Raw genomic sequence first — 13,186 nt, forward strand, 5'->3', positions numbered from 1 at the left:
GCAGTCGGCTTTCGTTCCTGGACGTCTCATAACGGATAACTTCATCACAGCCTATGAGTGCTTGCATTACATGAAAACCAGGAGGGTCAAAGGAAACAGATATTGTGCCCTAAAATTGGATATGATGAAAGCATACGATCGTTTGGAATGGTCTTACCTAGAAGCAGTGATGACCAAGATGGGGTTCAGCCCGAGGTTCATTGCCACGGTGATGCGGTGCGTGTCCTCGGTCTCTTTTTCAGTTCTCTTCAGTGGAGGGAGCTTGGATGCTTTCCGGCCTTCACGTGGCCTGCGGCAAGGGGACCCTATATCGCCTTACTTATTTTTGCTCGCGGCTGAGGGTTTATCATGCTTACTGAAGGCGCAAGGGGCAGTCCGAGGGATTGAAGTTGCTCCTCAAGCACCTCCAGTTAATCATTTACTTTTTGCTGATGACAGTTTGCTATTTTTTGAGGCCTCTGAGGAAAGTGCTATGAGAGATAGGGAACTACTAACCAAATATTGCAATGCCTCTGGTCAGAGGATAAATCAGGATAAGCCTTCTATCTTCTTTAGTAAAGGTGTGGCTGCTGTGACAAAAGAAGTGATTAAGCAAACCTTGGATGTTCATACCGAGTCCTTGTCAGAGAAGTACCTAGGCTTACCCTCGGATGTGGGTAGAGCAAAGGAAGGGTCCTTCAGATATCTCAAGGACAGAATTGGGAAGCGAGTTCAAGGGTGGATGGAGAAGTGCTTATCAGCGGGCGGCAAGGAAGTGCTCATAAAATCTGTGGCCCAGTCCATCCCGACATATTCGATGGCATGCTTTAAGCTGCCAAGGGGCCTTTGTGAGCACATCAATGGCTTAATTCGGAAGTTTTGGTGGGGAAGTAAGAATGGAGAAAGGAAAACAGCATGGGTTTCCTGGAATACAATGACAAAACCGAAGTTCATGGGCGGCTTGGGGTTTCGTGACATTGAGTTGTTCAATCTAGCTTTGTTTGCACGACAGGCCTGCAGACTGCTACAAGAGCCGGAGACGTTGAGTGCAAGAATTTTCCGCACCCGTTACTACCCTAATGCAAATATCCTTGATGCTACCTTGGGTTCGGCCCCATCTCAGGTTTGGCGTTCAATCTTGGAGGGGAGGGATGTGTTGTCTCTAGGGCTGATCAAGAGAATTGGTGATGGTTCTTCCACCCGGATTTGGTCAGACAACTGGATTCCGAGAGACTATAAACTTCGCCTGATCTGTGCAAAAACAGCAAACCCACCATCTTTGGTGTCCGAGCTGATCAATCCAGTAACTCGGTCTTGGGACAGGCAAATACTCTCGAATCACTTTATAGCACCGGACATTGACATGATCATTAACATACCCATCAGCAATCGAGTGCAAGATGATTTCTGGGCCTGGCATTACGATCGGCGTGGTGTCTTTTCAGTTCGTTCTGCATACCGAATGATCACGGCTATCAAAGCTCAAAGGGAAGATTGGATTGAGCACCGACCGGGACACTCAGATGTTGCAGCGGATAAAAGTTCATGGGCACAGCTATGGCAAACGCAAGTACCATCCAAAGTCCGTGTTTTCCTGTGGCGACTTGCCCACACTTCTCTACCCATGGGCCTGGTCCGGCACCAGAGGAAGATGGCAGACAGTCCGGTATGCTCCATATGCAATGCCGCGGAGGATTCATGGAGGCATTCACTATTAAGCTGTACCATGGCAAGATGTGTGTGGGCGTTGGGAGATGACGAGCTACTCGAGCATGTGATATCGAACCAAAATGAGGATGCTAGGCTATGGCTCTTCTGGCTTTTCGAGACCACAAACCAACATGACCTTGCTCGTGTTCTAGTAACCATGTGGGCGATTTGGTGGGCTCGGAGGAAGGCGATTCATGACCATGAATTTCAGAGCCCGTTATCAATGATGTGCTTCATCAAGAGATTTTTGGATGATCTTGAGATTGTTGTTGCCAGGAATTCAAAACAACCAGTTGGACGGGTTGGACAGCCCCGGGCAAGAGTGTGGGTACCACCTACCGGGGAGGCGGCAAAACTAAATTGCGACGGAGCTCTTTCCACTTTAGGAGATAAAGGAGCTGCTGCAGTGGTATGTAGGGACAAGGCCGGAGTCTATCTTGGAGCTTCAGCAGTTGTTTATGAGGGCCTGATCGACCCAGCAAGCCTGGAGGCACTAGCTTGCAGCGAGAGCCTAGCCCTTGCTCAGGACTTAAATCTGCAGAACTTGGAGGTAGCCTCAGATTGCCAGGAGGTAATTTCGCATATCAGGAATGGAGGTGCACCGGTCTACGCGCCTGTCCTTAAGGAAATTCAGTTTAGTAGAAACTTTTTTCATTATGTTTCTTTCCGTTTCGAATTTAGAGAGAACAATTTTGAGGCCCACTCGCTAGCTAAAGGAGCCGCGTCTCTTGCGGTGGGTCGCCATGTGTGGCTAGGGGCCCTGCCCGACATTGCTTGTATCCCTCATTTTCTGAACCATGAATAAAGCCCCTAGTTTACCCTAAAAAAACTGCTGATGTTTAGTACCACATCGGCTAGCGAGGGGAGTTTCTACCAGGTTATAAGCCCGGTCGCGGCATCTGACTTGTCCCTTTGGGGACATCCGATAAAATTGGAACGATACGGAGACGCAAGGATGGCACGCACAAATCGAGAAATGGTCCAATTTTTTTGAGATTTTGCGCGCAGCTCCTTTTTTTTTTTTTTTTTTTAGAATGAGCTCCTTTTTTCTCTTCTCACAAATATACCTCTAGACCCTTTTGCGTTGCAGCCCCCTTTTTCTTCTCACAGATACGCCGCTGCGTCAGAATGGGGAAATAACTCAACAATACACAAAGCGTACAGTGTCAGATCCCACACGCTCCTGTGCTAGACCCATGATCTTTGTTTTCTTTGAGAACATTCAAAAAATGTTTTTTTATTCGAGGGAGCTAGAATCATTAACTTCTTTGCTTGGCTAAACTAAAATTAAGGGTAAGGAACAATTTGCCTGGGACGATTAACAACTAGTGGTACGTATGATCATGGTTGCAGGACCTACGAGTGGTGCTACTACAATGGTGACTAGTAGAAGCTTTTGTCAACATGGGGAAATAATTGGACACCAAGTGTACAGCACTCATGCAGTCCTTGCTTGGACAGATGCGCAACATCTTTCCATGAAGCAACCTGTTTGCATTGGTTGACCGCCACATAAATGTACTCCCACCTAAGTTTCTTTTGCCTGAGGTTACTAGTTTCGTGGCATGAACTTATACATGAGAGGGCTTTCATAAAAAAAGAAAAACTTACGGAGTGCTTGTCCTAGATGCAATGATAGACTCAGAGTGCATACTGTATAACTGTTCTCAACCAGTTTATTACATCCTACTCCCTCCGTCTCATAATATAAAGATGTTTTGTACACCAATAGGGAGTAGCTAATTACCGAGGAGTATATTGTACACACGCGTGGCAGGACCGTAAAGGGTGCTCGTAATACGAGCAAAGCTACGTTGCAGAGTCACCCTGCATACTTAATTAACCTCTTGGGTACGTACAAGCAAGTAAGAAGATGTACGTGCGTGACCTGACCTCAACAAGTACTAGAACCTCCCTAGTGGCAGAACCGTAAAGAGTGCTTTCTTCGCATAATCTCTCTGCTTTTCTCCACCGATGTAACGCGTACCACACACGTGTCCACGTCCATGGCAGTTAACATTTCTGAAATATTTTTGCGTGGACGTCGATGGCAGTTAACATTTCTGAAACGGTATTTTTATTGTCACTCTCAGGCAATCCGTGGTTTATTTCTATTCGGCTGACACATCATCTGGTTTTGGCCGGCTAATCTGCAAAAGGCGTGTGTTTGCGCGTGGCAGGTGACACTTGGTGCACGGCAGCCAAGCCATTAACAATGGTCATGCCACACTTCGGTTGTTGATCAGTCCCTTCTTGAGCATCTCCCTCCCTACAATGACAGCCTTCCATGTTTTAGATGCACTTTTTGGACAATCCGCACTTAGGAACTCCTCATTTGGGAAGTATCTTCCCTTGAGAACTCGGGCACACAAGCTGTTCGGATTGTCAAGAATTCTCCATGCTTGCTTGGCCAACATCGCGTCATTGAAGGTTTCAAAATCCCAGAATCCGAGGCCTCCTTTTGACTTTGCTACACTCATCTTATCCCACGCCTGCCAGTGCATTCCCTTCTTATCAAGTGACCCAGCCCACCAATATTTTGACATGTTCGTTGTCAGTTTCTTGCACAAACCTTTTGTCAGTTTGAAACAACTCATAGAGAAGGCCGGTAAGGCTTGAACCACTGATTTTAGGAGAACTTCCTTTGCAGCGCATGACATCTTCCTCTCACACCACCCTTGCACCTTCGACCTTGACCGCTCGTTGATGTGTTCAAAACTCTGTTCTGTGATCCTTCCCGCGGCAGTTGGAAGGCCAAGGTATTTCTCGGACATGGCCTCCCTATGTATCTGAAGGGCGGCTTTGACACCCCTTTTGACGGACGCCCCACTGTTTGGGCTAAAATAAACCGAGCTCTTCATCTTATTTGCACTTTGCCCCGAGCCCACACTCTATTGTTCCACGATCTCGCTTAACCTGGTTGCACTCGTCGAGTCAGCTTTCATGAAGATCAAACAATCATCTGCAAAGAGGAGATGCAAGATCCATGGTGCAGAAGCACCCACTCGGATACCCCTGTCTATCCAGCCGCCATCATAGTTTAGAAGCATACAAGACAGACCCTCCCCACAGAGAAGAAACAAATATGGTGATATCGGGTCTCCTTGACGAAAGCCTCTAGAAGGTAAAAAGGCTGGTAACAACTCACCGTTGACCTTCACTTGGAAGCTTACGGTGTTCACACATCTCATAATAAGAGAAATCCAGCGTTCATGAAAACCCAGTTGGTGCATTATCCCTTCCAGGTACGACCATTCCACTCGGTCATACGCCTTGATCATATCAATCTTGACCGCACACCATCCTTGCTTCCCTCGCTTCCTTTTCATTGAATGTATACATTCATAAGCCACTAGGATGTTGTCGGTAACAATCGTCCTGTAATGAAAGCACTTTGCTCCTCTGCAATAATCTCATCAAGGATCTCTTTCAGACGGTTAGCAAGTACCTTCGAGCATATTTTATAGAGAACATTGCACAAAGAAATTGGTCTATACTAAGTGATATTTTGTGTGTTTCTCACCTTTGGTATAAGAACAATAATCGTGTTGTTCACTGTGTCTGGCATTGGTCTTTCGTTCAAAAAACCTAGGACAGCCGTAGTAACATCAGGCCCTATCAGCTCCCAATGTTTCTGGTAGAAAGCAGCGTGAAAGCCATCACACCCGGGCGCATTTGAAGGCCCCATAGCAAAAACTGCATCCTTCACTTCTTCCTCCTTGAACGGCCGCAACAGCCGTTCATTCATAGGTTCTGTAATTTTATGTGGCACGTGGTGAAGAACTGCTTGAACATCCGTATGTTCCTGCGCCGTGTACAAACTAATGTAGAACTGCTGTACCTCGGCATGTATGTCTTCCTTGGTCTCGCATACTGAGCCATCCGCAAGAGTAGGAATCGTATACGGAGCTTTCTTCGAACTGTCTCCCTGCTTTTCTCCACCGATGTAACGCGTACCACACGCGTGTCCACGTCGACGGCAGTTAACATTGCTGAAATATTTTGTGTCGACGTCGATGACAGTTAACACTGCTGAAACAGTATTCTTATTGTCACTCTCAGGCAACGTTGAGGTGTCTCGATCCATGGTTTATTTCTGTTCGGCTGGACACGTCATCTGGTTTGGCCGGCTAATCTGCAAAAGGCGTGTGTTTGCACGTGGCACGTGACACTTGGTGCATCGTAGCCATTCGCATGGACTGCCTGTGAAAGGCAGCCAGGCCTGTACAAGTACAGCAGTAGCGTAACCTTACCCGGCCACGTCTGCGCCAGCGGTCGACCGCAGCAAGGCAAATGTTGGCGATCATGCATTCAGTACTAACCAGCATTCACCCAAAGCAGATGCTTGGGTTCCGGTTGGTTACCCACTGGTTTCACAGAGAGACGGTTTCTCTACCTTATGGTCAATGGCGTGCTTGTCATCAGTCGACAAGAGAAAAGTAGTACTCCCTCTTCCCAAAATATAAGGCACGGTTTGACTTTTCTGGTCTTCGTTGCACAACTTTGACTATATTTTTTATGTATTGTATGTCTATAAAATTATTATACATACATATGAAATAAAATTGCTTTGCAAGACAAATACGGCGATGTCATTTATACATGTTCAATCCATATACTTTGATATATATTAGTGGTCAAAGTTGTGCATCAAAGACCGTAAAAAGTCAATCGCGCCTTATATTTTGGGAAGAAGGGAGTATACATCATGTTTATGATGATGATGGGATTACGACCAAACCTGAGCAAGTGACCTCACTCTTTTTAGGCTCGCCCCTCCTGACGTACTCCCTCTGTAAACTAAGAGCATCTCCAACAGCCGCGCTAAGCGCCGCGCGCAAAAAAACTGTTTGGGGCGCGCGTTTCGGCTGGTTTAGCGCGGCCGCCAGCGCTGGCTCCAACAGCCGCGCTATAATGCAGCGCGCGCGCCGCTCCAGCAGAGCGCAAAAATACAGCGCGCGCGCCGCACAAATCGCATATACATTTCGAAGAAGAGTAGCAAAAATGATCAAACAAACAAAATAAATCAACAATAAATCGTTCAGTACAACAAATAATGCAATAAACACAACAAATAGTTCATGAACAATACAATGTCGAATGTAGAAATCATCATGCTCTTTGTCGTCCATGCCATGCCCACCACTCTTCAATCAGATCATTCTGAAGTTCATTGTGCGTTGCGGGACGCCGAATGGCATGATAGGAGGCAATAAAACGGGCTACCCTTTCAGCCCTCCGTCGCACTCGCACGGGATGTCCCAAGAGTTCATACTGTGGGTAGTCTAAATCTTGGCCACGCTCATTCTCGATGATCATGTTGTGCATAATCACACAAGCGTGCATGATGTACCAAAGCATTTTTTGATCCCAAAATCTAGCCGGTCCTCTCACAATAACAAATTGGGCTTGCAAAATCCCAAATGCTCTTTCCACATCTTTTCTAGCCGCCGCCTGAGCATTGTGGAAATCAAGATTTTTCTTACCTTCCGGCTTTTTCAACGACTTCACGAAGGTTTGCCACTTTGGATAGATGCCATCCGCTAGATAATAGCCATAGTTGTACGTACGGCCATTTGCTACAAACTGCACAGATGGCAACTCACCGTTTGCAATCTTATTCATCAGTGGTGACCGGTTGACAACATTGATGTCATTCAAAGATCCAGGCATTCCAAAGAATGCATGCCAAATCCAAGTCTCCCTCCTGATCGGCCACCGCTTCAAGGATTATAGTGGAACCCTTTTTTTGGCCGTGGAATTGCCCATGCCATGTCTTTGGAAAATTCTTCCAACTCCAATGCATGCAATCTATTGAGCCAAGCATGCCAGAAAAGCCGGCGCTTTGTTCATCGCCAATAGCCTTGCGGCGTCTTCAGCAGTGGGAGATCTCAAATACTCCTCGCCAAATACTTGCACAATTCCCACTGCAAAGCGCTTGACACACATGATGGCTTGGCTCTCACCCATAGCCAAGTGATCATCAACTAGATCAGCCGGGATACCGTATGCCAACATACGCAAAGCGGTTGTCACCTTCAGAAAGGTGTTATGCCCGAGCTCTCCGGCGGCATTCCGCCTTTGCTGGAAAAACCGGTCATGGCTCGCTAGTTTCTCTGCAATGCGCCTGAACAAGTCGGTGCTCATCCTAAACCGGCGACGAAAATACGACTCCGGGTATGTGGGATTCTCCACGAAATAGTTCTTCATCAATCTGTTATGGGCATCAATCCTATCTCTCCAAATTTTCTTCCGATCCATAACCGAACCACCGTGCTTCAGTTTTTTATTGATATGCATAGCTAGGATCATTGCAAGATCCTCCTCATCTTCCATATCAAATTCTTCTTCGGAAGAATCATACGACGAACTCATCTACAATGTTCAATACTACACTGTAAAAACTACAATTCAAAACATGCACCAAATTCATTAAGTTTGAGCAATACATACCTTGTAGGCGTTTCGTCGAACACTTTGTGGGCGCGGCGCGGCAGCGAGCGCTCGGGCGCTGTTCCTCGGGATGGAGGCGCGCGAGCGCCGGCGGGACTAGGAGGGGATGGGGCGGAAGCGCGGCGGCGCGGGGATAGGCCGGGGAAGCGACGGTCGCCGGGGGGCGTGGGCGGCGGCGCGGCGACGCGGCCGGATGGGGGTGGAAGTGGGAGTGGAAGTGCGAAAGCGAGCGCTCGAGTGTGCCGCGCGCTGTAGCGGGCGCCCGAAATACACCGCGCGGGGCAGTGTTTCCGACAGCGCGCCCAACTCGTTATAGCGCGCGCACCGTTTTTGCGCGCCCGCTGGAGCGACCCGCCGCATTGCGCGCGCATTAAAACCGACTAATTTGCGGCGCGGCGTTAGTTTAGCGCGGCTGTTGGAGATGCTCTAATATAAAAGCGTTTATATCATTAAAGTACGGAGGAAGTACATGCTAATCACCGGGTGCGACCATGTCCTACTTCATCGCACGGGCAACACATCCACTATCGCGCGGCGTTAGTTTAGCGCGGCTGTTGGAGATGCTCTAATATAAAAGCGTTTATATCATTAAAGTACGGAGGAAGTACATGCTAATCACCGGGTGCGACCATGTCCTACTTCATCGCACGGGCAACACATCCACTATCGTGCGGCGTTAGTTTAGCGCGGCTGTTGGAGATGCTCTAATATAAAAGCGTTTATATCATTAAAGTACGGAGGAAGTACATGCTAATCACCGGGTGCGATCATGTCCTACTTCATCGCACGGGCAACACATCCACTATCGCGCGGCGTTAGTTTAGCGCGGCTGTTGGAGATGCTCTAATATAAAAGCGTTTATATCATTAAAGTACGGAGGAAGTACATGCTAATCACCGGGTGCGACCATGTCCTACTTCATTGCACGGGCAACACATCCACTATCGCGTGGCACAGATCACACCGGCATGCCCAACGCAAAAGACTTTGTTTTGTTATGAAAACTATAAAAGGCCGACCCTACGTTTGAGTCGGCTGATGCATGGATAATGATCAACCGCCCCGCGGGCTATTTGAAGTCAACCATGGTCGCCAGCCACCCACCTCTCTCCATGCTCTCCCTGCAACACTTGTCATGTTGCGCTACGTCCCTTCGAAACATCTATCATGTTGTGTTGCGCTGCGTCCCTTCACGACAACTGTCATGTTGCACTGCGTCCCTTTGCAACATTTATTATTTTGCGTTGCGTTCCTTTGCGACAGCTGATTGGGACACCAAGTCACCAACACACTTGTGTTGCTGCTCAACTGTCCGCAACACGGCCCCGTTGCAGCAATGTGTGTGGTGGGAAGGGTTCTGCGTGCCGCACAAATTACAGTAGCAGAGGCGGTTGGCATGCACCAGCAATTAGTCGCGGTGTTCCCAAGTGTTTTCCGGAAAAGTAATTGAACTAGGCTTCCCACACAGTGAAAGCACGGGCGGACCTACATAGTGCTGAGTGGGTGCCTAGACCCCCACTCAAATTTTAAAATTTCTGTAAAAAAATTCTTATATTTCATAATATTGTTTTTGAAATTCTTCAAATTTGTACAATAAGTGTCCCCGCTTTAATTATTTGCACCCACTCCACAAAATCTATGGGTCTATCCCTGACAATGTGTTTGGTTGGGGGTAATTAGAATTAGTGAATGGTAATTAAAGGGGTACGAGAATTCAAATCTATTGTTTGGTTAAGGGGATTGGGAATTTATAAAAAAAATAGGAGAGAGGGATTGGGACTGCAAATCACTGTGTACGAGACTTCAAATATGTTTATAAAACAATTCCCTTCCAACTCCCACCCTCTCCCCTGTTAAATCACTTGTCATGCACTGCATTGACTAGACACGCATACATACCTTCGTAACTGGTTCATATCACGGAGATCAAAAGTACAAGCTGCTGGAACAACTGGCGAAGGCCTTTCCACGACAAACATTTTTTAATACACCAACGGCATGTACCATATCTTCATAAAAGACAGCAAGACGATTTACAAAATGCTCAACCCTACTGTCTACAAAGCGGGGCGAAAACAGAAAATACCTCTTGGTTCCTGGGTGTATACACCCAGGAAACAGAAAAAATAATAATTAGAAAAGAAGTCAAAAAGGTTCAAAAGTATTTTTTGAATAAACTTGACTTTCTTCTGCACTAGTATATAATCTTCCGTCAACAAAAACCCAGCTTCGACTTCAGGGCGAAAAAACAAAAATTTGGTCAAAATAGTGTTAATAGTGTCTTGTATATAGCAATATTGTTTCCTCGAAAGTCAATGCTGGGTTTTTATTGGCGAAAAATTATATACTAGTGCAAAAAGAGTCAAATTTATTTCAAAAGAACTTCTGAACTTTTTTGAATTTTTTCTGCAACAATTAATATATTTTTTTCCAATTGCTGGGTGTATATACACCCAGGAACCAAACGTCCGCACCGAGCGAAAACCTGTTTCGAAGAGCACACAAGTCAAACACACCTGTCGTGAAGACACGGGAGGTTCCACTATTCCATAAACTCCAGGAAACTGGAATCACTTGAGTGTCAAACCATCCTTTGTTCTCTTTAGGTTTTTTTTTCTTCCTTCTTCTTTTTGCGAAATGTTCTCTTTAGGGGTCACCCCTCTAGTTCTTAACCACCGATTCTTAAGGGTGTCCATGGAGTTTGGATGGTCGGATCATTGCGAGAGGGAAATGGGTTAAGAAGGCAACCATATGCCAAGTCTGTCTAGCTCTAGCATACACATTGGACTGGATGAGGATGTGGTCCGTTATCTCTTCCACTTTTACTCTTGTACGTAGACAGAGATAGCAGGGCAACGTGTGTTTTTGAATGGCAGGCCTGATCTGGGATCAGATGTCCGAATTCTGTACAAAAGAGCCAACCGAATAAAAATCTTTGCGTGTTAGTGGCACCCAGCTTCTCCAAATGCAGTTAACACCACTGAATCTCACTTGTGCTCGGCACATTACCTAATCTCATCATTTGTGATCCTCATTCTCATTCCTATTATCAGTGGTTTTTACAGCGTCCCAAAGTTCAACACAGAAGCCAACAAGTGGGCTCCCGCGTTTGCTTTCTTTCTATTCTATTTCTAGCTCACGACCTGCCTACCAGAAGCAAACGGACGCGGCGTTCGCGGCCGGGGCCGGCGACGCCTTCGTGGCCCGGGGGATGCGGCCGTAGCGGAACCGGCGCGGGCAGGAGCGGCGGCGGAGCGCGGGCGCGGCCCAGCCGAAGCAGAGGCGTATGCGCGCCCGGAGGCGGCGGAGCCCCTTGGCGGCGGCTCGACGCAGCCGTCGCGCCCCGGCCCAGACGACGCGGCGCGTGCGCGCGCGCGGCGAGACCTCGGCATCGCGGGAGAAGTGGTAGCTCCGGAGGAACAGCTGCCGCCGCTCCACCTGGCGCTCCCACCGCGCCATGTATTCCACGTACGACCACGCCGTGGTCGCCATCGTATTCTCCCCCGTCGTCCTCAGCGCCGCTACCTGCGCGGACATGGGCGCTGGCAGGTTCTTGCTGGCTAACTCTGCTCGGCTCTCTGTGGGTCTTCTTGATGGAAGCAAGAAAGAATAAAAGAGTAAGCGCGTGCGTGAGGAGGATGAGTGGTGGTGGCAGCGGTTTGTGATCTGAGGAGATATGCGGCGTAGCGGAGAGTTTACCGAAAAAGGATTTCGGCCCGCTTTATATATAAAGCAACAACCGCACAAGCGTCCAGTACAACCACACGCTACGCCACCGCAAAACAGGCACACACCCAGGACGGGATACAAAGGCGCTGAGCGCAGCAACACTACTCCTAGCACTACCGACCGAAGATATGAAGCTACATATGACGAACCATACGCTCCAAGGCGGCGCCTTCAGGAAGAAAACGACGCCGGAGCGCCGCCACCGCCCGATCCAAGGATCAAAGTTTCCCCCGGAGCCGCATGACGGGCAATGAGAGCCGCGACGACACCTTCAAGAAGGGAGCGATCTTCGCCGCCGCCGGTCCGTCCGAAGATAGAGCAGGTTTTCACCTCGGCCAACATTCACCGTCACCGAACGCCACACCCCGGCAACCACGCCGCCCACACGGCCATGATGAGCGGGCAGCACCAAGGCGCGGGCTATGTCCAACAGCACCGCGCCACCACCACCACCAGGGCCGCCGCCCCAGCATCCAAGACCTCGACACCACCTCACCCGTGACCCGGCGCACCCCAACGAAAGAGACGAGCAGAAAGGTCCCACCTTTCGCGCCCCTGGGCAACCCCCAGCGTCGAGACCCAATAGGTCGGCCAGAACCGGCATCCACCGACCCATCCTGCTACCCCAAGCGCGAGATGAGCTCGGTCCTGCAGCATCGTGCGCGAGACGAGCTCGGTCCTGCTGCATCGGGCGCGAGACGAGCTTGGTCCTGCTGCATCGTGCACGAGACGAGCCCGGTCCTGCTGCATCGTGCGCGAGACGAGCTCAGTCCTGCTGCATCGTGCACGAGACGAGCTCTGTCCTGCGGCATCGGGCGCGAGACGAGCGGTGGATCGCAGCTGGGAAAGGACCGGCCCTTTGATGGGCGTAGCGCCCGGGCGACGAGGAGATGGGGTGAAGGACGAGACGGCCCGAACGCAGACAAACCGACGCCGGAGGAGCCGGCCGTTGCTGCAGAGAGATCCGTCGAGTCACCGTGAAGCCGCCACGACACCGGTAGGCCACCGAGACCTACCCATGTCGCCGCCCACGGCCGGAGCAGCAGCCACGCCCGGCCGCTGCCCTACCCGCGTCGCCCGGCGGGCTCCAAGCGCCGGAGCCGCCGGGCACGCACCACCGGAGCCAGGCGCCACCGGCCGGCCCCCGAAGCCAGATCCGGACGGATCCGGCCCGAGACCGGTCGCGTGCCACCTCCCGAGATGGGAGCACCACAGCCGCCCCGCAGCGCGCAGCCCGAGGTTCGCCGGAGCGCCGCCACAGCAGGCCACCCCGCCGCCCCGCTGGATCCCGCGGGCGTCCAGCACCGTCCCTCGA

General features: G+C 49.7%; 1 protein-coding gene and 1 pseudogene across 1 annotated transcript; one reads left to right on the top strand and one right to left on the bottom strand.

The window, feature by feature from the left end:
• The first annotated feature begins 2,595 nt into the window (after nucleotides 1–2,595).
• On the top strand, nucleotides 2,596–2,680 carry LOC119313209 (annotated as a pseudogene).
• An 8,587-nt stretch (nucleotides 2,681–11,267) lies between these two features.
• Nucleotides 11,268–11,681, bottom strand: LOC119306653. Its single transcript, XM_037582825.1, has one exon. It carries the CDS (start codon nucleotides 11,677–11,679, stop codon nucleotides 11,290–11,292), a length of 390 nt encoding a protein of 129 aa, XP_037438722.1. The 5' UTR covers nucleotides 11,680–11,681; the 3' UTR covers nucleotides 11,268–11,289.
• Nucleotides 11,682–13,186: the final 1,505 nt, after the last annotated feature.

This window comes from Triticum dicoccoides, chromosome 5B (assembly GCF_002162155.2).
Source record: "Triticum dicoccoides isolate Atlit2015 ecotype Zavitan chromosome 5B, WEW_v2.0, whole genome shotgun sequence".
Lineage (NCBI taxonomy): Eukaryota > Viridiplantae > Streptophyta > Magnoliopsida > Poales > Poaceae > Triticum > Triticum dicoccoides.